Below are 25,297 nucleotides of genomic sequence, written 5' to 3'. Positions count from 1 at the left end.
TATGCTTACACTGCTATTAAAACACAAGGGAAACTAGCTTTAGATGCATTACATGTAGGGAAGCTTTGTATAAATAGGCCAAAATCACGCACTGACACTTTATTTGTGGGAAAGAATGAATGTAGGCATGTGTTTTTGTTTCAGAGTAAATGGACTTTTATGCTGAATGGTCAGGACCCTGCGATTCCTGGGATCTATTATATTTGTGGACTTGATGCTTATTACCGTCTTCCTAGAGGTTGGTATGGGACATGCTATCTCGGGATAGTTTTCCCTAAATTTTATCAGATAGATGGTTTAAAGAAGTTTCCGAAAGTGACTGAATTACATCATGAGAGACAGAGGAGGGAAACCTCTTCTGCAATTGTGGGAGATATTTTTGGTGCAGTAATTCCTTCTGTAGGAGTTATTTTGAATGCAATTAAGATACGAAAGTTGTCTACTATTGTGGATAACATGCTGACAAACTTTACAGGGGCAATACTCCTGTTAGATACTGAATAAGCTGCGAATAGAGCTATGGCACATCAAAATAGGCTTGCTTTAGACATACTTTTAGCGGAAGACTGCGGAGTCTGTAGGATGATTAGTGCTACGCATTGTTGTTCTTACATACCTAATAATGATAAAGAGATAAAGGACTAGGGGCCAGATGTAGAAAGCCTTTTGCACGTCGCAAACTGCGAAAAACGCAGTTTGCGACGTGCAAAAGGCCTAACGCGATGCACAACCTCAAATTGCGAGTCGGTACCGACTCGCAAGTTGAGGCTGCGACTCGCCAATAGGAAGGGGTGTTCCCTTCCTATTTGCGACAGCATCGCCATGCTGAGTTGCTTTGTGACCGCGAATGCAAACCAACTCGCAGTTACCACCCACTTGAAGTGGGTGGTAACTCATTCGCAAAAGGGAAGGGGTCCCCATGGGACCCCTTCCCCTTTGTGAATGACAAAAAAAATGTTTTTTCAGAGCAGGCAGTGGTCCTATGGACCACTGCCTACTCTGAAAAAACCGAAACCAAATGATTTCGGAAGTTTTTCTTTTTGCAACTCGTTTTCCTTTAAGGAAAACGGGCTGCAAAAAGAAAAAAAAAACTGCTTTATTAATAAAGCAGTCACAGACATGGAGGTCTGCTATCTCCAGCAGGCCACCATCCCTGTGTGTGCATGGACTCGCTATGGGGTCGCAAAATGCGACCCACCTCATTAATATTCATGAGGTGGGTCTTTGCGACCCCATAGCGAGTCGCAGAAAGTGTCTGAGACACCTTTCTGCATGCACTTTTGTGATTTGCAATTTGCGAGTCGGTCAGACTCGCAAATTGCAAGTCGCAAATTTTTCCCTACCTACATCTGGCCCTTACTTACTAACTTAACTCATTCGAGCAAGGATTTGAAGGAATTGAAGGAACCAGGAGATTGGGAGAAAGCTGGAAAAGGATTTGCTTCAGCAGCCTACCATTTGTCCTACGTGGTGTGGTTGATCCTAAGCCTGTTGTCCAGTCCGGAGACACAGATTTGTAACATGGTGCATACCTGGTCTCTGGTGTTATGGTCTTTTGAAGAGGTAATGCATTTAGTTGGTAGTGAAAAGTTCTAAACTAGAAAACATAGGAACAGTAAAGTAATCGGGTAACCACACTTCTTCACACATCATCTTTCACAATTTTCTTTTGCTGTGAGCATATTAGAATGTCTACTGGAAAAAGGACATAGACATTACAAATGAAGTTCTGTTTTATACAATAAATGATAACATAACTATCACTGTTTCCTAAATCTGTAAATAACTGTCTGTGGTAGCTTAGGCAATGGCAGCTGGGAAGCAAGGTGGCTCCAGGTGCATGGAATGCAGTGATGTCAGCTAGAATGTTATGACCAGCTAAGAGATTGTGAGGTGGGAAGAGGGAGATTGGCAGATACTCCAGAGCCTGACTGGAGGATGGATGGGCTCTTTAGATGGAATAAAGAAACTTGAAACTGGCATTTCTACAACCTCTGTCCGTGTTATATTTGATGCTGAATATTTGGCATGCCACACTGGCATTACTAATATTAACAAGTTATTTATCAAAGGCAGAATGACATAAGACTGAGTCAGCTCAACACAAAGCCAATTTGTAACATTCACTTACAGAGATTTCAGCAAAAAAAAAAAATTACTTCCTGAGCTGTTTTGCCTGCAGTTAAAACATCAGAATAAATATAAATATGCATGACTTTACATAAAAAGAAAAGAAACCTATAAGAGAGGATTGTTACTTCAAGAAGACTTAAAGTAAGCCTTATGGAATATGTTTGGTTGTACACAAACTAATCCAGCCAGAACAATGACAATCAGAGGGTGCAATATAAATTGGAATTAACAAGAACAATACTGTGTGAAATTCTAACCAAACAATCTTAGGTTGCCAGCAGTTTGCTGTCACTCCACCCTTTGTTCTAGCCCCATTAGACATGTGATCTTACTGCCAAGATTCAATGAAGTGTTTTATTTTTTTGAATTTTAGAAGCACTTTAAACAAGCATTTGCAATGCAATGGGTCTCACATTTGCTCGAGTTAGAGCTATTAGTGTTGTAAACTCCTAACCGTACTTTTGTTGCCACATAACTTGAAAATCAAAAGTAAAACAGTTTCACATAAGCGAGCCAATTCACAGTGCCATGGCCGCAATGAGCATCAGTGTTAAGGAGAGACACAAAAGGAAAAAGAAGTTTGCTCGCAGTCAAACTTATCGGCAAAGTGCAATTAGCCATGTAACATGGGGGACATCCAAGGCTGTAACAAAACCTACCAAGGAGGGACAAACATAAAGCATTTACCAATGTCATCAAAGGATTTTTGAAAGGCAAGCCCAGGAGCGAGTGGTAGTGATGGGCGTGCGGTGGACGTGGATAAAAGACCAGATACATACCAACATGTCGGAAAAGCAGCGCTTGTGCACTGCTATGCTCAACCTAAAAAGTTGTAGGAGTTCTTCAATCCTCTTTCTAAATGCAGCTACAATAATTGTCTGTTAACTGACGAAACTTCCACTACCATAAAAGTTAAGATAAGTTGTGCTCTGCAAAACCTTTGCTCATGTCTTATCTCTGGAGGGAGATAGATCTGTACTAACCGGTTATTACACAAGGACAGATCCCAAAAGGACTTTAGTCACCAAGGCTCTAATTTTTGTGAGCGTCTGGGATAGAAGTGTTTAGAGGGCAGTGGACATCATTGTACAACTTTAGAAACTGCAATATTTGCACTTCTAAAAGCATGTTTGAGTTACGTTGTTTACATTCGAATATTTAGACTGTCTAAGTTGTCACAAACTTATGGAATATATGTAGTTGCCTTACAATCTTTGTGATTCTAATGTCATTGATGAGCTCCATTTCTTTTACTGTCATCGTAATTTTGGTTTGGCAGTCTGCCCCCTCCAGTACACTAGATTTCATCATGTACAATACTGAAATATAATAAAACTAGAACTAAATACTATTTTTTGCTTGACAGCACCAAAACAGCCTGGATTCCACTTTGTAGAGTACTGAAATATGATAACATTGGGACAAAATACTAATTTAGTTTTGACATTACGCCCCCACTGGTAACCTAGATTCCAAGGTGTAGAATACTGAACTTCCACCATGAGATGGTCCACGCCTGCGAATGATATCCAGCATTTTCAGAGATCTCTTATTCTTTCTCTCTAGTAGACTTACGTATACTTTCCCGTGTTGGTCTTTTCCTCTGCTATGCACTTCCACATACACAAGCGGTATGTCTGCACCTTAGCTCAACTATCAGTCTGGCTGAGATGGTAGCAGCGAAGACCTGCAGGAATGCTGACAACCCTAATTCCTATACCACACCACTTTCCTGTGCTCGGTTGCCCTTTTGCTGGCATGAGTGATGCCCACAAGCCACAAACTATCATTACTTGTGGTTAGGAGCCATGGAAAACCATATCACTGTTTGCAAAATAGAAAAGATTGTGACATTCTCGTACTTTTGACTGTGCGAAGTTGAAAACAGCTGAAAAGTCATCACCAATCTGCTAAATTAGATGGAGAAAATCTAGATAATCTACTGATACTAGACTCATAGCAGATTCTGTGCTACATCCACGCCAAATAACAATAACAAATAACAAATTACAATAAAAACAATGATAATATGGTAAGAAAACACTAAACAAACACTACCAAGACACATAGTTTAGCTTAGCATAAAATAGTAATATAGTATAGTGTCAAAAATGCTATCGGAGTTATCGTGTGTCAAGTAGTGGTCAACAGGTGAGTTAGCCCTGCTGGGATTAAAAATAAAAGTGTGAAAAAATGTGTGAATTTGTAGGTAACTAGGTGTTTCCTATGAATGCGATTCTCCTATAGCGGTCTGTCTACTGATACGTATTCATGCCCCTCACGTCTGACGTCATTGGATATGTTTTGACTTATGGACAGGACAAGATCTTTCCAACATTTGAAAATATTCTACTTACAGAAACAGGGAAGTAGTTCCTCATGTATCTCCAGACAACGCTTTTCTTGAGTAGTTGACTCCGCCGTCCGCCTTTACTAGGCGTGTCAAGATCCATTAACCACCATATCCCATACAGGACGCTGATGACCCAGAAGCGCGTGAACAGGAGGAATGTGAAAATAGCTGCACATGTCTGAGCTGTGGGAAAAATGCAAAGCCCTGGTTTAGAGGATAATAGTCAAAGGTTAAAGTGATGATAAGATATAATCTGATGCTATATTATTTACTATGGCCAAGCCACACTGCAACTCATCAAACTAGTCAGGAAATGTAATTCAACAGAACGGTGAAATGCATATGGATTTAGGGAGAGGCAGTAAAAATGTGAATGCATGTCCAATGATGTCTAAAAACTGGCAATAAGGTACATTTAGGTGAAAAAGCAGACAGAGAGAAATGTGTGACATCAAGGAGCTAACTAACACTATCAGGAAAGTTCTTAGAAATGTCATGAAGGGCTACTCTATACATTGCTTTTGTGTTGAGGTGTCTTCTACACTCAAATTGCCTTGTGGCCAGCTGACCTGGGTCAAAATAGAGCTGACATATAGAGCTCCTCAATTGATGCTCTTCAGTATGACAGAAAAATTGCAACTAAGAGGCTCTGGAGTTTGGAGCCTGAATGCCTAGGTTATTCTACTCAGTCCATGGAGCCAGGAGGAAGTTCCCTGGTGGCTGACAGACTGTGCTGCCCCTGAAATGACTTGGCTTGTAGGAGTGTGCACCTCCTCATTTTATACAAATACAGAGATGTAGCCAGGATCCAGTTGACTGTGGTGGGGCTCCTTTGCTAAAGAAGCAAAGGAGATACTTGAGTGCTCCTTGTTCTTCTGACGAGACAAATACTATCTCAATAGATCGCAAACAGCGAGAGAACCTGTACTGTAAGGGTGTGGGAGAATGGTCCCACCATAAAGCCAACAGAACATGACATGTTGTAATTTACAATCTGGGCAACATAAATATAGCTTCTGTGTTTATCTAAACAGATCACGCCACCACATACAAGTCACCACATACAAGTCAAACAAATTATTGGCTTGTAAAGTACAAGAAGTTAACTTCTCCATCATGGGGCAAGAGATACATCATTACCTGGGAGACCTCAAGACGAGCTTGATATTCTTCTGGTCAACACATCTGAATACTCAAGTGTGTGCCATACTCACTAAGAGGTGGTGTGTACAGGTTTTCCACTCACAGTGTGACTCCAACTATACAGGTAGGCCTGTCCTGATTGATACGAACATCAGACTCTATGATTGGAGATACCCTGGAGGGATGTAGATTGAAAGGCAATAAAACTCACTGAACTAGCAAGTTTCATTGAAATATTTATGATTCCAACGCAGACGATGCATGGTTGCTTTGAATACTAGACACTAAACAGCCAGTCTGTCGCACCAGATCTCAGGGCCAATGGAAGTCAAGGAAAATTAGACAGTCCTTGTGACAAGTATGGTCATTATCACTGAAACTACATGAACCAGGTACTACTGAGAGTTCAATTGCCAAGTACCTGTTTCTTGAGCTTTTACGTTAAGGGGTTAGGAGGGTGACCAGTGAGGTCTTACTCTTTGTGAGTGAAGTGGTGTAGAACTAGCATCACTACATACTGTGGATTAAATATTCTCTGCTGATGTGATAGATATAAGCTTTGTGCCCCACAGATGCATTAATACACCCATTCCACCCCTTGGGTCTGACTTTGGTCCCCAACCCAGGGAAAACTCTGACCACGACAACAACCAACAGAGGTCGCTGACAGCTGTCAGTGTCAAGAGCCAGGCCCCAGGCCATCCCGGGGTCTGTAGCCTCTCTGGTTTTTAAAAGTGGGGGCAATAGCCCCAGGTGCTTTGCGCCCTTGTTTCACTTCACCTCCCACCAGTTCAGGGGTGGTGTCCTGAGATTGGTCACTCAACTTAGGGCCTGTACCCTCAGGCTGAGCAGGGCACAGGGGTTGGCTCTTTCTCCTCCTGTCCCTCTTGCTGCGGTCCTGTACCTTCGGCTTTGGCAGGGGGCTCACAGAAAACTGAATTGAGAGACTGCCTGTGGTGGCCGCCCCTCCCAGTTCCCCTGACACCTGGGGCAACTCATTCCCCAGAAGGAAGTCTATGGGCAACTCAGAGACTAACTATGACCCTCCTCTGAGTCCCTTCCCCACCTCACTCTAGAGGCACTAGAGCCATAGGGTGTAAGAAATCTTGCCCATGGGCTAATGTCCCCCTGCACACCTATGTAGTGCCCTGGGGAGACAATGGTATAGCTAGCCCCACTGTCCCTCAGAGTAGTGACTTGGACCCCATTCACTGTCTACTGTTGGAAGTGACAACTCCCACCCTCAGGGATCACTAACTCACCCTCTGAGTCCACCTCCCAACTAAGGGATTTCACAGCATGGTCTATGACCTGCCCCTGGGGACTACCTCCCCACAAGACCACAATGGCCACCCCTGCAGAAGGGCCACCAGTGGGGTGTTCTTAGGACAGACAGAGTCCCCTTTCTTGTATTCTAGCTGGGATTACTCAAAGCAACAGGGTTGAAAATGGGGCGCTGGGGGCCGCCTCCCTCCGTCCTGTCAAAAGGCACATGGGACCCTTTTTCTCCCTCTTATCTTGGGGCCTGCCTGTGTCTCCCTTGATCTCCCCACCTTCTTCTGTTGGGGACCCTGCTCACAATTGGCAGGGTCTCCCACATACAACTTCTTTTGTACCCTGGAGCTCAGCCAGTGGTCCGCCGTCTCGCAAGCTTCCTGAGGTCAATAAGCCTGCTGTCAATCAACTGCTGGTGCAGCGCTGGAAAACAACGACTAGACAAGTTCTCCCATGCAATCAAATTGTACAGCCCCTGATAGGCTGTTAATTTGCTGCCCTTCAGCCATCCATCCAGTGCTCGGTAGAAAGAATCCACATACTCCACTCAAGTTTGTGACCAAGTTTATCAGTCTCCCTAAACTTGACTTGGTGTGAGACTGAGAGAGCGTAGCTTATATAATCTATATTAACATAAAATGCTTATGAGTTAATGTGTGATAATGCCGCATAGAAACTGCAATAATAATTTTGCTTAAACGTGCACCTGAAATGTGACCACGGGGAGTGGCCGCCAATGTATACGTGGACTAATAATGATGACTAAAATGTTTATGTACTACCATTATATCGAATAAGTTTATACTAATTATTAATGATTGTATTTTTAAATTGTGCTGAAATCCTTATAGGCCTTAAGTTAGCATGAGCCGAAGCTTAGCTGCTTCGCTCTCATATTAAATGTATTTTCCTATCTTGCAGTGTGCTGACTCACAAAAGGACATGACCTTTATTTTTCTTCAAATTAGAAGACGAATGTAACCATGCCAGATCCGTTCCCATGAATTTTTCCATTGCTTGTAGGATGATATTAAAACAAAATGAAACAGTGTAGATTAATGTAATGTACAAGGCCATTCAAACCGGTGAAGACAATGAAGCTACTGACCAAAAGATGTGCAAAGAATTACAGAAAGATGAAATCATACCGGACGTGCCACTTCTGAAGACAACGAATAGGGAAACCAATCAAAGACTTGTAAAATAATATGGGGTGAAAGTTAGGTGACATAGGGCCAGATGTAGGTAAGTATAATTTTGCAACATGCAATTTGCGAGTCATAGCGACTCGCAAATTGCAACTCGCAAAACCAAAGGCAGAAAGGTGTCTCAGACACCTTCTGCGACTCGCTATGGGGTCGCAAAGACCCACCTCATGAATATTAATGAGGTGGGTCTCAGTTTGCGACCCCATAGCGAGTCCATGCACTCACAGGGATGGTGGCCTGCTGGAGACAGCAGACCTCCATGTCTGTGACTGCTTTCTAAATAAAGCATTTTTTTTTTTTCTTTTTGCAGCCCATTTTCCTTAAAGGAAAACGAGCTGCAAAAAGAAAAACTTCCGAAACCATTTGGTTTCGGTTTTTTCAGAGTAGGCAGTGGCTCTGAAAAAACATTTTTGTCGATATTCACAAAGGGTAAGGGATCCCATGGGGACCCCTTCCCCTTTGTGAATGAGTTACCACCCACTTCAAGTGGATGGTAACTGCGAGTTGGTTTGCGACCGCATTCGCGGTCACAAAGCAACTCAGCATGGCGATGCGTCACAAATAGGAAGGGAACACCCCTTCCTATTTGCGAGTCGCAGCCTCAAATTGCGAGTCGGTACCGACTCGCAATTTGAGGTTGTGCATCGCGTTAGGCCTTTTGCACGTCGCAAACTGCGTTTTTCGCAGTATGCGACGTGCAACAGGCTTTCTACATCTGGCCCATAATGTGTTTCCTGATAGGTTAAAGATAGTAGGGTATAACAAATGTCCAATAGAATTTTGGGGGAATGTTCAACAACAAAGGGATAAAAACCCATGACACAGGGAGCCATTTAGGTGGGTTAGGGAATGCTATTGATTTTAGCCAGAAACTCTGTCACTCTGTTTGGTGAATTGTTGGTTTACTTAAAACCATCCTCGCCCTTAGATTTGTCCATTTTACACTTTACCTCCTTATGAGGGAAGTGCCCTTTTGCCCCGGAGCTGAGTCCTGACTGATGGCGATTTGACTGATGTCCTGAAGACGAAGAATGAACATGTGCGCTGACCTAAACTTTGGAAAGTAATTATGACAATGCAATTGTGATTTGTCTGTTTGCTTTTCGTTTCTAGGTACCAACTGCTTACTTTTGAAAGAGACCATAGTTAGATGTTTTCCAAATTGGTGTTCTAAATCGCTTTGCATGAAGCCCAACATGCCAATGCTAATCAGTGGTTAGGACAGGTGTTCACTAAACTGACGCAAATAGACAAACGACCAAAGTTATGCTTTGTTGAACTGACGTGTTATTGACACTCTGCTAAATTGATCTATGTTCACGCCGTGTTATGTTTTGATGTTTGTGATTCTCGCCTTAATGAAATCTTACCAAAGTTGCCATATTGTGACTATGCTATTATGTTTCTTGGTTTTGAGAATAACGCATCTGCTCTTAGATTTGTAATCAATAGGGAATAAAACTTATAAAATTTTACTAAACTGGTGTGGTTATTCATGGCTGCAAGGTCATGGTAGAGTTTTGAATTGATTAATGACTTTGAAATGTGTTGTTAGGATAAATATTGATGACATTATTGACGTATTGATTGGCATATTGATTAGCTATCTCGTCCTAAGGTGTCTCTCAAATGGGTCAAAAGATTCATTGGCTTAAAACGAGTCCTGATGTGAAATAAATGATCATAAAGGGACGCGTTATCAAGACCATACCTCCTGGTTAGGGATCCCTTCTTGGCAGGCTACCTCATCTGATCCTCTACTTCTAAGGCTAACAAGGTGCCCCTCCCCTCCACTGAGAAATACTTCCACAGGCCGGCCCAGGTCTCTCTCAGGGACCCTTTACCCTCAGTCTGCACTGTAGAACTGCTACCACCATCAGTGCTGGCCTTGCTTTTCAAGTCCAGCTCCTTTAAGCTCAGCTCATGAGCCAAGATCAGTTTTCTTTCCTCTATGACCAGTTTCTTTGACTCCATGCCCAACTGGAGCCTTTCAAGCTCCAAAGTGTGCTTCCTCGACTCCCGCCTGTCACCTAGCTCCTCTGGGGTAAGTCCCTTTGAAGAAACACTACTGTCTGCCCTGGAGGGTGCATTCCCCCCAAGCAGATTTTGTTGTGCCACAAAATCACCATGTAGATTCTGCTCCTCCAGATCCACACTGTTCACCTCTGCATGCTTACCAGCCTTCCTGGCTGCCAACCAAGCCTTCATCACCTTTGCCAATTCCTCCTTGCTAGTGAGGCCTCTAAAAGGACTGAACTCCTTGCAGACCTTTTTGAGCTGAGGCACCATATAGGTCTCCAACCTCTCCAGGTCAAACACCACATCTGCAACGACTGCTGATGGCTCCCCAGACATGATTGTGGATCACTCAAAAGTTGCAAAGTTCCAAGAAGGCAAAATGAAATGAAGGCTAAAATAGAAAAAACAGTATGTGGTCATGTATTGGTCTGCAATATGGAAGTAGCGTACACCAATCACTGTATGTCAAGTACAAACACAAGCCCTATCTTCACCGTTGATCACCAATGTTAGAAATGGGGGCTCTAGTTGGCAGTGGTTTGCAGCCTGTCCAAGTAGGGACCCTAAATCTAGTCAGTGTAAGGGAGCCACACAGCTAGGATAACCCCTGCTCACCCCCTTGCTAGCTTGCCACAAGCAGTCAGGCTTATCTCACAGACAATGTGTAAAGTATGTGTACACACACACACTGTAACACAATAAAAACACCACAAATGTACTCAACACCTGTTTAGAAATATAGCCACTATGTATCTGAATAAAAGAAGACCAACATGACAAAAAGCCAACATAAACACGCAAAGATACGAATTTTCAAAGATTAAACTTCAGTATAGTGCTTAAACACATGATAGCTCCACTGGGGCTATATTGACGTCTTCATAGAGTCATTCCCAACAGTCTGAAGACACTCGGGAGGGAGTGCAGGCCAGTCACAGAGTCGCACAGATCCCAGATACAGTACCTTTGAAAATGATGAAACAAAGAAGTTGCACGGAATTGGGGAGATGAGGCGTTGCTGGAGCCGATGCAGCGTTGGTTCCTTACTGTCACTGGGAGTTGAGGCATCAGTTCCTTACTACTGAGCAGGGGACGTGATGCGTCAGTTCCTTACGGTTGCAGGGGAGGTGAAGCGGCGTCAGTGGAGAGGTGGTGGTTTCTTAGGATCCGGTGTGGTCGATAAATCCAGCAGGTCAAGAAGTGAGGCTTCAACTTTGTGGTGTTGCGATCACACCATAGTGCCACAGATGCTGTGGTGGAGGCAGAGTCAAGTGTCCCGGATGTCGGGGACAAGGCACTCAGGACTCACCATGAGGCAGGACTTTGTCGGTGCTGTAGCAGCGTCAGGCGTACAGCATTGGTCGTGGTCGTTGCACTCAGCAGGGACCACAGCTCCGCTGCAGGCAGCGGCACAGAGTCGGACACTGGTGCTGGTTCCCAAATTGCTCTGAAGTCAATGTATTTGATTCCTTCTTAGTTTCACCAGAACTCACTCCCAAGGGCCCAGGGACTGGATTTGGCATCACTTGGCAAGTTAGGTCTCTCAGCAAAAGAGCCCAGGTACTGGCAGGTGAAGTCTTTGCTGCCCCTGAGACTTCTTAACAGGAGACAAGCTCAGTCCAAGCCCTTGGAGAATGTTTGGAAGCAGGATGTAGTAAGCAAAGTATTCCATTCCTTTACTAATTTCTTTCCAAAGTCCATATCGGTACTATACGATTCCCTGTCCTAGCCGTTGGTGCGCTAATTAACATGAGCCTTCCACATTTCCCACCATTAGAAGGGGGATCTATGTAAGGATTTCATGTAGAACTACTAATTTCTTTGTGCTTATGAATTGTATTGCTTTGGCACTAAACCCTTTGATGGATTATTTCCTGTATTTTGTCAATTAATTTCTTATATGAACATACAAACTTTAACTTGTGTATGTCATTGTTATCGAGAATATTTCAGTCCTAAATGTTGAACTTGTTTCAAATAAAATAGAGACAGGTCCAATCAGGGAGCACCAAAGTCCGTATTGGGACTACACCATTTGAGGTCCTAGCCATTGGCACACTAATTTACATGAGTATTCCACATGGGGGTGCACGTTGCCATAGTAACGAGTAGCAGCATTCAACTGATCTAGTGGAGACCAAACTGAGAGGCAAGAGGAGTGGATAATGATGGCCTGAGCGACAGATTCTAAAAGATAAGTAGGAATGACTGAAAATAAGCTACTCTGAAATAACCTAGGAACCTATTGTTACTACCACACTCGACCGCGTATTTTATGTTTATGCATTTATGTGCTGTTATGTTAGCAAGCGTTTTGATGTTATTTTAAGTCAAAAGCTGCCTATAGTATAAACATTTCTATATTCATGCATATATAAATGAGTAATTGCACATTGGGTTACATTTACAGGCTATCAGGGGTGTAGCTATCAATAGTGCAGCCCAGGGATGTTAACAGCCCAATTCTCCCAAATCATGGCTGCATTTGCTGTCCAGCCAAAGGACGGGCAGAGGAGAGAGCTGCTTTGCTTGCATCAGGGCCCTAGTACCACTGCTTCCCTACTCCAGCCAATGAGAGCCCGCAATCTTGGATGCTTCCTAGACACCAATGGTAGCATGGCAGCTGTAACATAAATATCTAATGGTACTCGCAGAGACACTGGAATGATGCAATTGGGTGGCAACAGTGAGTTTTGCGTAGCTAGAGATTTACTGCATTTGCCACATAATGCATAATATGCTGCATAATGTGCAGACTTTTATAAACAAAATGTTGTTTCTAGCTCAGACGGTTCAAAAGTTACAAAAAAATACAGCAGGACGTGTTTTTGCGTGCTGGAAGGCATTTGTAAAGCTGGACTGGTCACTTTTCTGTCACTTATTGATATATTTGGCTGTTAAATTCGTACTAATGAGTGAAACCAATGCTCAGGCAGTTTTACCATATTTAACAAGGATTTGCAATGCAATGGGTCTCGAGTTTGCTCGAGTTAGAGCTGTTAGCGCTGTAAATTCCTAACTGGATTTTTCTTGCCACATTAATTGAAAATGAAAAGTAAAACAATTGACATAAGCGATCAGATTCAAAGCGCCACGCCCGCCAGGAGCATGAGTGCGAAGGAGAAACACAAAAGTAAAAAAAGGTTCGCGCGCAGTCAAACATATCGCAAAAGTGCAAAAATTATCCATGTAACAGGGCCGATGTCCAAGGCTGACCAAACTGCCCCAAGCCGGCACAAAGGTAAAGCATTTACCAGTGTCATCAAAGGATTTTTGAAAGGTAAGCCGACAAACGAGTGAAACTGATGGGCGTGAGGTGGGCGTGGTTAAAAGCCCACATAGATACCAACACGTCAGAAAGGCTGTGCTTACGCGCTGCTGTGCACAACCTAATGACAAATAATGAGTAATACTATAACAAAATGTGCCGCATTCTACCACATAATTTGCCTTTTCTTACTGCATAATTTACTCAACCCTGCCGCATAATGTGTCCCTTTTCTGCTGCATAATTCCAGTGACCCAGGCTATTCGTCATCAGCAGACACACAAGGGCGTCCCCTAGGCACATCAAAGTCATAACTGTGGCTGACGCTACACCCGTCACTCAGCGAGCAATACACCAGTAGCACTGTTCCCTGCCGCATCTCCTGTTGCTAAATATTATTCCGGGAGTATACATGCTGCATCTACCGGAATCCGGAGCCTGGCACCTCAACAAATGACAAAGGCTTGGAGCAGTAATGGGTTTTTATGTTACATTTCCCTAGTATTGATTTTTCCGGAAGTGAAGAATCAGGCGGCTAAATTCAGCCCTCGCGACGCAGAGAGTAAGTTCGGGGTGTCAGCAGCACTGCGGCCTTTTCATTAGCCTCCTCGACCCCTCGCCTGGCTTCACAGACAGCGCCTCATTAGCAATTCTAGGCGCTTCTCTCCGGCTCTTTACTCCACGTGAAATACGTGAGTTGAGCCTTAAGTATGCGGATTAATTGTCGAGTGAAGAGAAGATTGTCCGGGATTACTGATTATGAATAAATCCATTTAATGTATTAAACTGAGCTGACAACTTCCCACCCTTCCCCCCACACTGAAATGTGAAACCCTACTCATGTTTGGATGTAAACTGACTGCCCGTGGGAGGGAAATGTTCACTTTCTCTGACAACTGAGTTAATGGATTTTGTAAACTGAAATATGTGACTATCTTGCCAAGGAAGTGAGAAAGGAAATGCTGTGCGATGCCATTTTATAACAATTTTTATAACAACTAAAACATTTAAATACCTATGGAGGGGCTGTACCAATATATCAGAATATAACAGTTCTGAGGAAAGCACAAATGAAGCACATTTTTTGTAATTTTCAAGTGTGATGGAAACAAAGGCCCAGATTTAAGAGGGCCTAGCGCCTCCTTGTGCCATATTAGCGTGATTTTTTATGACGCTAATGTGGCCCAACGTGGCCAAATTCGCAGCGCCAGATTTACAAAGTTGAGCAATGCATGCATTGCGCCACTTTGTAGACCCTTGTGCCACATTATGCCTGCGCCAGGCATAATTTATGCACGGGGCGTAGCCCAGTTAGTGGGACTGGGAAAATGGCGCAGTAGAATCATAGAGATTCCACTGCACCGTTGTTAGCGGCTATTTTTAATGCCTGCACCGAGCAGGCGTTAAAAGGAGGCACACCATTGTTTTCAATAGGCCCTTATGTACTCTGCAGGATTAGCACCAAAATTCTGGCTCTAATCCTGCACAGTACATCAATAGCGTCAAAAAGTTTGACGCTATTGCCCGTACCCTGCGTCATGGTGCACCGTATATTCAATACGGCGCACACATGGTGGCGGTAGGGGGGTGCTAAGGGGTGCAAGAAAAGTGGTGTTGCATTGGATGCAGTGCCATTTTTCTTAAATTAGGGCCAGCGTTTTTAATAAGATCAAAGCAAATCAAGACACTTTACTTGGTGACGAGCAAGTTATAAATGTTCACTGAAACTCGATTTCCACACCTTATCATTTGTGAACTACATAGTTTTATCATTAAAATTGTAGTCTGTGCAAATTTAGTGGTTCAATTTCACTGGCTATTTCACTGGAAAGAGTGATGCCTGTAAATGACAGTGCACTCCCACGCCATGCTTTAGTAATATGTTTGCAACAGTCTGCTTCAAAATGCATCACTGGCTACATATCACATCCTTACCACTTTCTGGAATGGGCATGGCTGATTAGCTACACTTTGCACTTTATGTGATGCTTTGATTTTTCACAATCCCTTTGTCTTCAGTGATTTAACATTGATGGCAGCACCACCAATCTGAAAATTGTTCCAGCACCACTGACCTTAAGCAGCATGGAAAGGCTCATGCAATAATAGGGCACAGATCACATTCATGTTCATAAGCAGATTTAAAAAACAAAAACAGAAAAATACATATAACATTCACATTGAAAAGAATCTATAGAAATAAATAACCCGCAAGGGTTCTGAGTGATAGAGAAAGCGAGTTCACAAACCCTTTGTGTTTTATTTCAAAATATTTCCTTAAACAACTTGATGTAGATGGAAGTTATGGTTTCTGCCCAAAATCTAAGGTCCAGCAAAATCCTGAAGTTATTTTGAGCTTCACGACCATAACCTTTGCCGCATCCACTATCCATGATCTAACCCAACATCAAAGATTACATCACACAATGCATCATTAGTGACATCACAGATGTAGAAACACAATTTACATCATATCACAAGACTGCTGCAGTTTAAATATAAGTAATGCACATCCCGAAGGCCATTGTAATAATGTGTAAAGCTGTAGTATCACTGTCAACCACTAGATGTCCTCACACTAAATGTGTGGACATAAAATTCTCCTGTACTGACAATATATATTATTTTCCACATTATGTGCAGTTGTAAGGCTGCAGTATTACACTTAACATTGATAAGTCCTCACGGATGACACGTTTGACAGAGAGATGAAAGAGAATTGCTGAAGCTGCAATTCATGGTCAGTCACAGGCATGCAGTGCAGTTGTAAGTCTGCAGTACCACAGTCTAAATTTAGATTTACCTGCAGAAAGTATAATGGCTGTTGTGGTTATGCTCTGCTAGGGCATATCACAGGGGTTAAAGTGCTCCGAGCATGACCTTTGGTCTTGACCTGTACATACCGCCCCGGTCCTGGGTACCTGCTGGGCAACAGACTCGTACCACAAGGCCATGGCTAATGGGCTCGGTGGCTGTGAGCTGTGGGCTCTTACAGGAGGACATGACCAGGCACGCTCTTCTTCCACTCCTTTTATCCCAAAAGTCATTAGGATTTTCCCTAAAGGGCTTGGGTTACCGGATGTGGTCTTCAGCAATAACATATTAAACATATCGTATTGTCCTGCAGAGACGACACTGGCTGTGTCCTTTGACCACACCTTTTGCCAGCGGCAATGTACAATAATTTTCCATCTGCATTCTGGAGGAAAATGCAACTCTTGGGACCTCAATAACTTCTCCCTCCTTGACAAATCTGCAACAAACTTTAATAGTTTATTATAGTTTTTGGGGGGGATTTTTTTTGCAGATTTATCTTACGAGGCCAGGTTAATAGCAATATCAAATGCACATTTTTAACAGCTGCAGACCATAATAGTGTTATGAAAAATAACACGAAGCAGGAATTAAGGTGGATTCGTTATTATGCATGAACACACAAACAGCACATGAAATCCATCCAGCATCTCCAGGTCCAACCAAAACACTGGATCTCGAATGGCTCGCCCGGAACACTCGTGCATTTGGAAGTAGAATACTCAGTAAAACATAACAAACAGTCTGTAGCATCACAACCTAGCAGCAAAGGCAGGATATGCCCTTCAGACAAGCTTCTTGTGCAGTATACATTGGTATCACAGTTCAGAATCACCCTTCGTCACGCCAATCAATGACCAACAGGTTTCAAACAAAAGACGTCAAGGCAATGCCATGGTTTATCACATGCACAAGAGTATCATATGGGAAATGCAATATGGTAAGCATTTGGAGATGTTGTCTATTAACTGCCTCTTTTGGCCAGAACTATGAAACCTGGAATTATTCTGACAGAAAAGCCAGTCTGTAAAGTGCTGTAAGGCAGCAGAGTTTGGGCACCATCTGGTGGTTGTTCCAAATTACAACAAAACAGCTGAAAACAACAGTTTGTGGGGAGGATTCCAGAAGGCAAAGTATTTTTCCTAAGGTGCTGAAAATTAAGAGGTCCTAAAACTCTAATTTAAAGTCAGACAAAATGCTGGATGACATTTTAATGCTCCAACCAAAGAGGATTGATTTTGGTTCTAGGAAATGGAAGGGGAAGGCTTCAATAAAAAGAAATAAACTCACAAAGCTCTTGATGTAAGCTTGGCTGGCTATTGGCTATCTACCCAAGAATCATTTTATTTGAGTCACCGAATTTGAGCATGACATGGATCAGCAAAATTCCTGCACTCTGTAAGAGGGGTGTGCAATTTTGCAAAGGTTATAGTTCCCAAAATGTGTAAGATTTTTGAAGTGATTCTGTGAAAGTACTCTTTCAATAAAAAATAACTCCTACAAAAGTGATTGGTAACATGAGACTTTGCCTGCAAACAAGTGTTTGTCTAAAACTTCTTGCAGAAGGCTCTTTTGTGTGGCAATTTTTCTCCATGGTGTTGTGATGGTGCTTAAATTTGATACAGTGTGAAGTTTTTCCTTCTTCACAAAGGTTTGGTGGTGAAATTATAATTTTGTAAAATTGTACTCGGCAGCCAACAAATTACATTTATATTCTATCAAGGATGTCACAATATGTCTGATGGAATATGTAGAAAATCTGCCTTTTCTGTGTGGTCATCCAGGATTCTTCACCTTTGTCTGAAAGCAACATTTGTCTGGCTTTAGAACTCTGTGCGCTTTAACCCTGCTAACCAGTGGCAAACTGCTTGTGCTTCCCTTTTTAACAAGGTACTGCATAAATACTTTACACATCACCCTAGGTTAAGCCTGTCTGCTCTATGCCATAGCTACCAGGGAGGTAAGCTCAAGTTAATTCAATGACTTTAAGGGTTCACCCTGACAAGGTTTCTGAATATTCCTTGAGGTGAATAGTCCCCCACCTTAATTAATAATACAGTTTACAAAATGCATACAACTGGCTACCATTAGCATGCCGACGGCACCACAAACTGCAGCTCTGGGTAACATCTGCCAGTGGGCTCGTATTGCGTAGCAGAGTTGTTGCCGCTGGTCCTTTGTGAATCTCCAATTTCTGGCGGCAAGTGGTGAGTAACAGAAACCTAAGGCAATGCACTATGACCTGTAGAGAATGGACAATTGTTACATTAAAGTGTGTCACCAAATACTTTAAGGTCTTCCAATTCTCTGAAAGCTAAAAACAAGATAGCCATAGTCTGCATCAGATCCATCATAAGAACAACTGAAATACATCCAGCCTTTGTCAGTGGCTCTGAGAAGACAATCCACCTTCCAGATTGGGGTGAACTCAACTATATAACATGCTTTACAGCTATTCTGGGTGATATTAAAGACATGCACTTCCTGAAATGAATCTCCAGTTGGGGTGTGACAGCATTCCCCAAGATAATTTGCTACAAATGGACACTGGAAATTCAAAGGCATTCAGCCATCCATCGACATCCTATCTCTGCTTCTTCATGAGTGGCTATACCAATGCTTTCTGTAGTCTATGTCAGACTGTGTTAGTCTGTGTTAGTGCTTCTGATAGTGCAAACCTGCGGCCCATAAAGTGATGTTTCATGAATCAAAATTCCCAACTGAGGCTGGTCAACAAATCAGTACATTTAAAAAACGTGAAGAACAATAGACTCCACAAAGAAGACAGAGAATGGTTAGGTTTTCAAACCATAAAGGTTTGTTAGAAGTTAAAAGGTTACAGAAGAAAAATCACCATGTTAGTTCCAATCAATATATGAATGCCTCAGTTAATATGAAGTTTAAATCAATCAAAGTCATATTAGAGGATGAACTATCATAAAGTTGCCTCAAAGTAAAAGTTAAGTAAAATCAATTCTCCCATAAAGACAGTACCCTCTTCCTCTGCTCTATTCAGTCTGGGAAAGGTTCTGAACTCTACACTGCAGTAGCTTCAATCACACAATTCTAACATTTGCTACACCTACATATAGTTCCTATAAAAAGATCCAATTAGGATAGAGTAAAAAGATACAAAGGTAAGCTCATTAGTTTCTCAGGATCCTCTACAATACAGCTTCGGTAAACGCCCTTCAAACGTACATTTATCTGCAAGAAACGAAATACATAGGACCTGCCTGTACCTTGCAGGTTTCCATGGATTCGATAACAGATTAATCCCCAATGATTATAACAAAAAAATAACATTTCTTCTCCGGATAAAATAAGAAACAGGACACCGTGTTCAACAGTATTGCAATTCAGCTTCCTAGAAATAAAATGCACACGCATCATGAAGCAGGGTGGCAACTAATGTTAGCCATTTTTAATGCAGGCCTACATTAGATAGGGGAAATCTAAACATAAATATTAACACAACGGTAATACATTTGTGTGTTTACATATTGATGTCAAATGAATACAAAAACATTTCATATAAAATATTATCTTTATGTGCATCATATGCTTCATGAGTGACATCTTGCCGAAGGCACCCACCATCGTCCTTGCCACTGTTTCAATGTGAACAAAGTGATTAAAGGTGGCTCAAGGCCAAAGTCAGAGGCAGTGAAGACATAACCCATGAGGGGAAGCTCCTCCGCAATGGCGAAGGAGCGTTGCCCCCCTGGCTAAGAGCCAGCAGCTGAAAAATAAAACAATAGTTTACTATCATGCATGTTCAGGGAGGGCTGGAGCTGGGCCATGGGAGATGGGAGTAAGAGTGGAGCCACTGAGTGCACTGAAGTGCGCATATCAGTTTGGCTGGCCGTCTTAGTCCGGTCAAACTGACATGCACACTTAGGTTTCTCCAATCTGGCTGTGTTGCACAGCCGGGTTGGAGAAACTACACAAACTCCCATGCAGTGTCTGAGTGGCAGACCATGCCGCTCAGACCAATTCTGGCACTGCTCTCATGCTAGATTTAGCATGAGAGCAGCACAAGGATGTGCGCGGAAGCCTGTGCTGGTGTCCCAGGGACTACTGGGACACCATCAGAAGGGGAGCGTGAGGTGGCCGGCAACGTTAGGCCAGGTATTTTTTATTTTTATTTTTTTATCTGTTTTCTCCTCTCCGTCCCCTACCTCTCCCCCCTTGAGATTTATGGTGGCCACCTCTGTAACCAACAAAAACATCTATTTTGTGCTGTAGGCTTAAAAAAACAGACTACCAAAATCTTGAGCTGACATGAATATCACCATAAAAAAATTCAGCTGGAACCTACAATCACTATTAATCACTTGCTTGCACACATGCTAGGACAGAAATAACAACAATAGGTTAATACAGTTTTACAATACGCAGGCGAGTTTAACCTGATTTAGTAATTAAATACAAATGAACATTTTTGTAGGGAGAATTTTTCAGTTTTAAAAATACTTTTATGCTTGAAAGTGGCTTAAATTACCCCTGCAATGCAGGAACAAAAGGGGACTTTGCATGCATAGTCTCATTTCCACCGATTTAATATCACCCCCTCATCTGTGTAGTATTATGCTGGAATAAGTCCCACCCAAGTATTGGATCGTTGACTTATCAAGACATGATTTGCTCTGTAAGTCTGTTCAAAACACTTCCCCATCTCCTTCGCACCCTGGAAATAGTTTCAGAAGTTTACCATTCTGAGGCTGGACTAAATAACTGTACAGGGTGGAAACGGAAAGAGAACACCCCCAGGATTTGTGGAAGAGGGGCTTCTTACAGAAGAACTGTACTGAGCATACACAATGTGGAAATACCAGAGCAAACATAAAAACAAACAAAAATCACATGATTTATATAGGAGTACATCTGATAATCAGTGATTTGGACAGCGTTGTAGGCAGACCTTTAGAAGGTTTTGTGAAACTGGTAAAAGTACATTCAAGTACAGGAGTAAATCTCCGAACATACTTAATCCTCGTGTTTTCGCAAAAGATGCTTTTGCGCTACATCGGCCTGACTTAGAAAACCATTTTCAATAGTAAATTAATTTTAGGATTAAAAAATGACTGGAACTACTCCTGCAATGAATTAACAAAAGGTAACATTTTCATGGGTAGATGTGTTTACTCCTGTGTAGCATTACCCCATCTTCTTGTAAAAATACGCATGAGTAAATTGCAAGTAAGGGGAGGAGATAGCAGAGGGTGGGTACAGGCGATTTTCGTCTTATAAATTTGCGAAAACCCGCAAAGTCTGAGTATTCGGGATTGGTCAGTTGCTTGAGAGCCTGCCTCTACTATCTGTTATGATCTACATGTTATTAGCTTTAATCAAGGTAAAAGCTAATGTTAACACCTGTGTTTCGCATGTTTAATACAGTGGCATTAAACACTTTCTAAGAGCATATGTTTGCTATTAGTCTTTTTCTAAGTGCTCAGAAGCACCTTGGTTGCAGTGCCATCTTCCGTGCCTTAGGAACACGGCGATCAAAGGCCCTATTTGTCTAACATAGACCAGTGGTAAAGCACGTAAAAGACGCAGCATCTTGGCAATGCTCAAACTAAAGAAATAGAATAAAAACTTGGCTATATTGCTCTACCCCAGAAACCTTTATTATAAAAGCACCCTGTCACCAGTGGCGTAACAAAAGTTGAGGGGCCCTCCTGCAAAGTACATGGAATGGGCCCGACAGCCTCCCGACCCAGCCAGGAGCTCTCACGTCAGGCCCTCCCCGCCCATGCGCAGTGCCGGCAAGTGCACCTTCCGTGACTGCCTGCTGGTGAGGGGGCCCTGTGGAGCTCGGGCCCCCTTCCCGCACCACGCGGCTGCAGGGGCTAAAGTTAAGCCACTGTCTGTCACACTCTGTGGCCTAGCAGCGCATATCAAAAAGTCTGAAAGTAAGTAAAAAAAAAAGGTTTCATGCACTGGATCTGGGATGTATGTGCCACACTGGGATTGGAATATATGTGCCAGGAGCAGCGGTGTTATAAAACAGAGGGTGAAGCTGAAGATGGCAACGGATGTATGAGCCTAGAGTGTTCGCCCAGACCAAGATTGTCCCAGCACCTGGCGGGCTCCCCTGAGGCTTCAATAGTGCATCAATTTGAGAACTAAATGCAGAGGACCCCCCGCAAGAGGTGCTGACAGTGGAGCTCTGTGTGAAAGGGTTGTGACAGCAAGCAGGCCGCGTGGTAACCAGGTCATGTCCCCACCAATTTGGCGATGTGGCCAGCAGCTGTGCGCACCTCCCCGCTGCAGGGACCCAGTTGGTGGCCCTCCTCCTCCCTGGTGAATCCTGACCATCTCAGACCAGATGAGGGGAGCCCAGTGGAAACAAGTGAAGGCGCTGACCTGGGCCGCAGGGACGCCTGCTCCATGAGACCACCCCACAGAACCTTCAACAGACCTGGGGAGCCTTGAAAGAGGAGAGACTCCCCTAATGAACTTCTGGCAGTGGGACCCGCACAGTGACAGAACTCATCAATACAGGGGCCAGGAACATGCCTGCCCTGCCCTTTTCCTGACTTTTCAATCTGGCAAGCCTGGCCCGCCCGACGAAGTTGGCAGTCAGTGGACCCTCATCACGGACTCTTGCCCCCTGCCTCGGATAGGAGAGCCTGCAGTGGGCCTTAACTGAAGTGGTTACCCTGCGAGGAGGACTTAAAGGGGTGCACTTGACATGAGCCTGCACCCTCAGGGACTTACCATCAGGATGTCTCACGCAGCTCTTGGATCTTGCAGGGCATATTACTGCTGAGGATGTGCACCATGATTGTGGGAGTGGCTTCTGTTGATCCCTTCAGAAACATACTACTCCTTGATCTGTCGGATTGTGAACTGCATTAGACTTGAGTTGCCACCAGCAACTAACATTTCTGGACCCTCAGTGGCCGAGACTAACCATCCCCCTGTGGGGGGCAGGCCCCTGGTACCAATGGGTTGTTTCCCTCTGGAGGACATCATATGGGCCGGACCTGGCCACACCCAGATCGGGGTACACAAAACTCACACATGGAGAAATGAAGTTCACCAGACACTCACCTACCAGACCCAGGTGGTATATACTCGCACAGGAGAGCAGCCCACCACGGCGGATGATACAAAGACATGGCAAATGCGAGGCCCAATCAAAAGTCGAACATCAAGGATCTCTTTCTGGCACCACCGATAAAGAAAGGATAGCTAGGAATATAGTTACCCACACAGACTGGCAGAGTTCCAGGATGAGAACTTGAGACACTTGCAGATGATATGGAAGCTCCCACCGAAAGCTTTATGGGTACACTTCTTTACAAAACTTGGTGATGGGTAAAAATGTAAAAAATGGCATAGAAGTTTACATGTGCCATAATGGGAAGTGAGTGTGTCCTCACACTCTGCAGCGCATTAAAGGCAGTACTCCATGGAATCTTCATAGCAGAGGCAGCTCCCCTTTGCAAAATGTAAGAACCACTACACCTTAAACTCATCACTAAAATGGGAGAATTCAAACAATATCAGAAACGATCCCACTCTCAGAAAATATGAAGGTAAGTCATTTTCTGCAGAAAAATCAGGGCTTTGGAGGCCTACCAGTTAGGGTACCTGATTGTTCAGCTTGTCAATAAATACTTTGAAAATGGCAACAAACAAGGCATACCATTGATTAATCTTCTGCTCGCTCGTAGGGCCAAAACTGTTATTTGCGAGGTCAAATTCCCACAGGGACAGATTTGCACCAGTTATGGATAGAAGGCAGAAGGCATTGAGACCTTCTACACCCAACTATATAGCAGAGAACAGACAGACTCCCCGGAATGGTTGAAATATTTGTTCCAACCCAAGCTACCCACATTGAGTTCCTCAAACCACAAGAGACTAGATAGACCTATGGAAAAGGCAGAAATCTTCTCTGCCATATCCAAATTGTGCTTCTCTAGAACACCACAGCCAGATAACCTTAATGATACCTTTAATAAGTGCTTCAACCCCTCACTCCTCCCACTACTCTTCAAAGTGTGTCCAAAACAGTAAAGTCACCTCTACTATGACTGAATTCACCATATCCTTACTTCTCCAGCCTAGTAAGGACCCCAGTGACTGTGGATCATTTCACCCTATCTGTCTTCCCAATAAAGATGCCAAATTCTTACCAAAATTGCTACCCTATGGCTACATCCCTTGCTTAGTGAACTGATACATCCCGACCTGTCTGCCTTTATGCATCAGCGCCACGCTGGAGACAACACAAAGAAAGCCCTTCACATTTTAGACATTGGGGCCACAGGATCTAAACATTCTATCATTGTCATCCTTGAAGCTGAAAAAATGTGATAGAGTTGAATGGGGCTTTATGACGAGGTCGTGAAAGTAGTGGGAATGGATGAGACTTTTATACTCAGGCTCTTGGCAGGCTACCGCAACCGGCGATTCAAAATCGGTGTTAATGGTATGGTCTGTGAGAGGGTGCAGATTAGCAGGGGAACAAAACAGGGGTGTGCTCTCTTTCTTCTTCTTTTTGCCCTCACTCTAAAACCCTTAGTGCAGAACATTAGAGCCAGTCCCTTAATCAGCCAACAAGAGCTGAAACTAACTATGTTCACTGACAACATTCTCCTGTTGCTCATGGACCCTGTCAGCTCCCTCCCTCACAGGCTCAAAGAACTTCAACTCCGTCAAAGAATTTTGGGGCTAAAAATGAATGTCACTAAATCCAAAATTGTAAACATGCCCACACATAAGCTGGTGGAACAACATGTACAGTCACTCACCTCTCTGCGCTGGGCCTCCTTGCATATAGAATACTTAGGGTTGACGCTGGCACCCAGCCCAGCAAAATCTAAGGATATCAACCTACAGCGATTCAAGCTATGAATCCGTTCCGAGCAGCTCAGCTGGAAATATACAACTCTGTCCCTGCTGGGATAACTTTGGCCTATAAAATGATCATATGTCCAAGATCCTTTATCAGTTCCAGACTTTAGTCCTTCATGTACCCCATGACTATATTGTCAATCTCCAGTCATTGTGCTCTATCTTCATATTGCAGGGTAAGACAGCAAGAATTGGTCGGTATCAGGGCAT

The 25,297-nt window shown here is 43.4% G+C and overlaps 1 protein-coding gene across 2 annotated transcripts in view; it reads right to left on the bottom strand.

Annotated features, from left to right (window-relative positions):
• Window positions 1–25,297, bottom strand: part of MOGAT2 (monoacylglycerol O-acyltransferase 2) — a 477,687-nt gene that overhangs the window by 180,225 nt on the left and 272,165 nt on the right. For both annotated transcript variants that reach the window (XM_069203876.1, XM_069203875.1), the window contains one exon: window positions 4,491–4,669. In XM_069203876.1, the coding sequence (XP_069059977.1) occupies window positions 4,491–4,586 (96 nt within the window). In that variant the 5' untranslated portion in view covers window positions 4,587–4,669. The remainder of the gene's footprint in view (window positions 1–4,490; window positions 4,670–25,297) is intronic.

The sequence above is a fragment of the Pleurodeles waltl genome, chromosome 8 (genome assembly GCF_031143425.1).
Source record: "Pleurodeles waltl isolate 20211129_DDA chromosome 8, aPleWal1.hap1.20221129, whole genome shotgun sequence".
Taxonomy (NCBI): domain Eukaryota; kingdom Metazoa; phylum Chordata; class Amphibia; order Caudata; family Salamandridae; genus Pleurodeles; species Pleurodeles waltl.
This window is presented reverse-complemented; position numbering and strand designations above follow the sequence as displayed.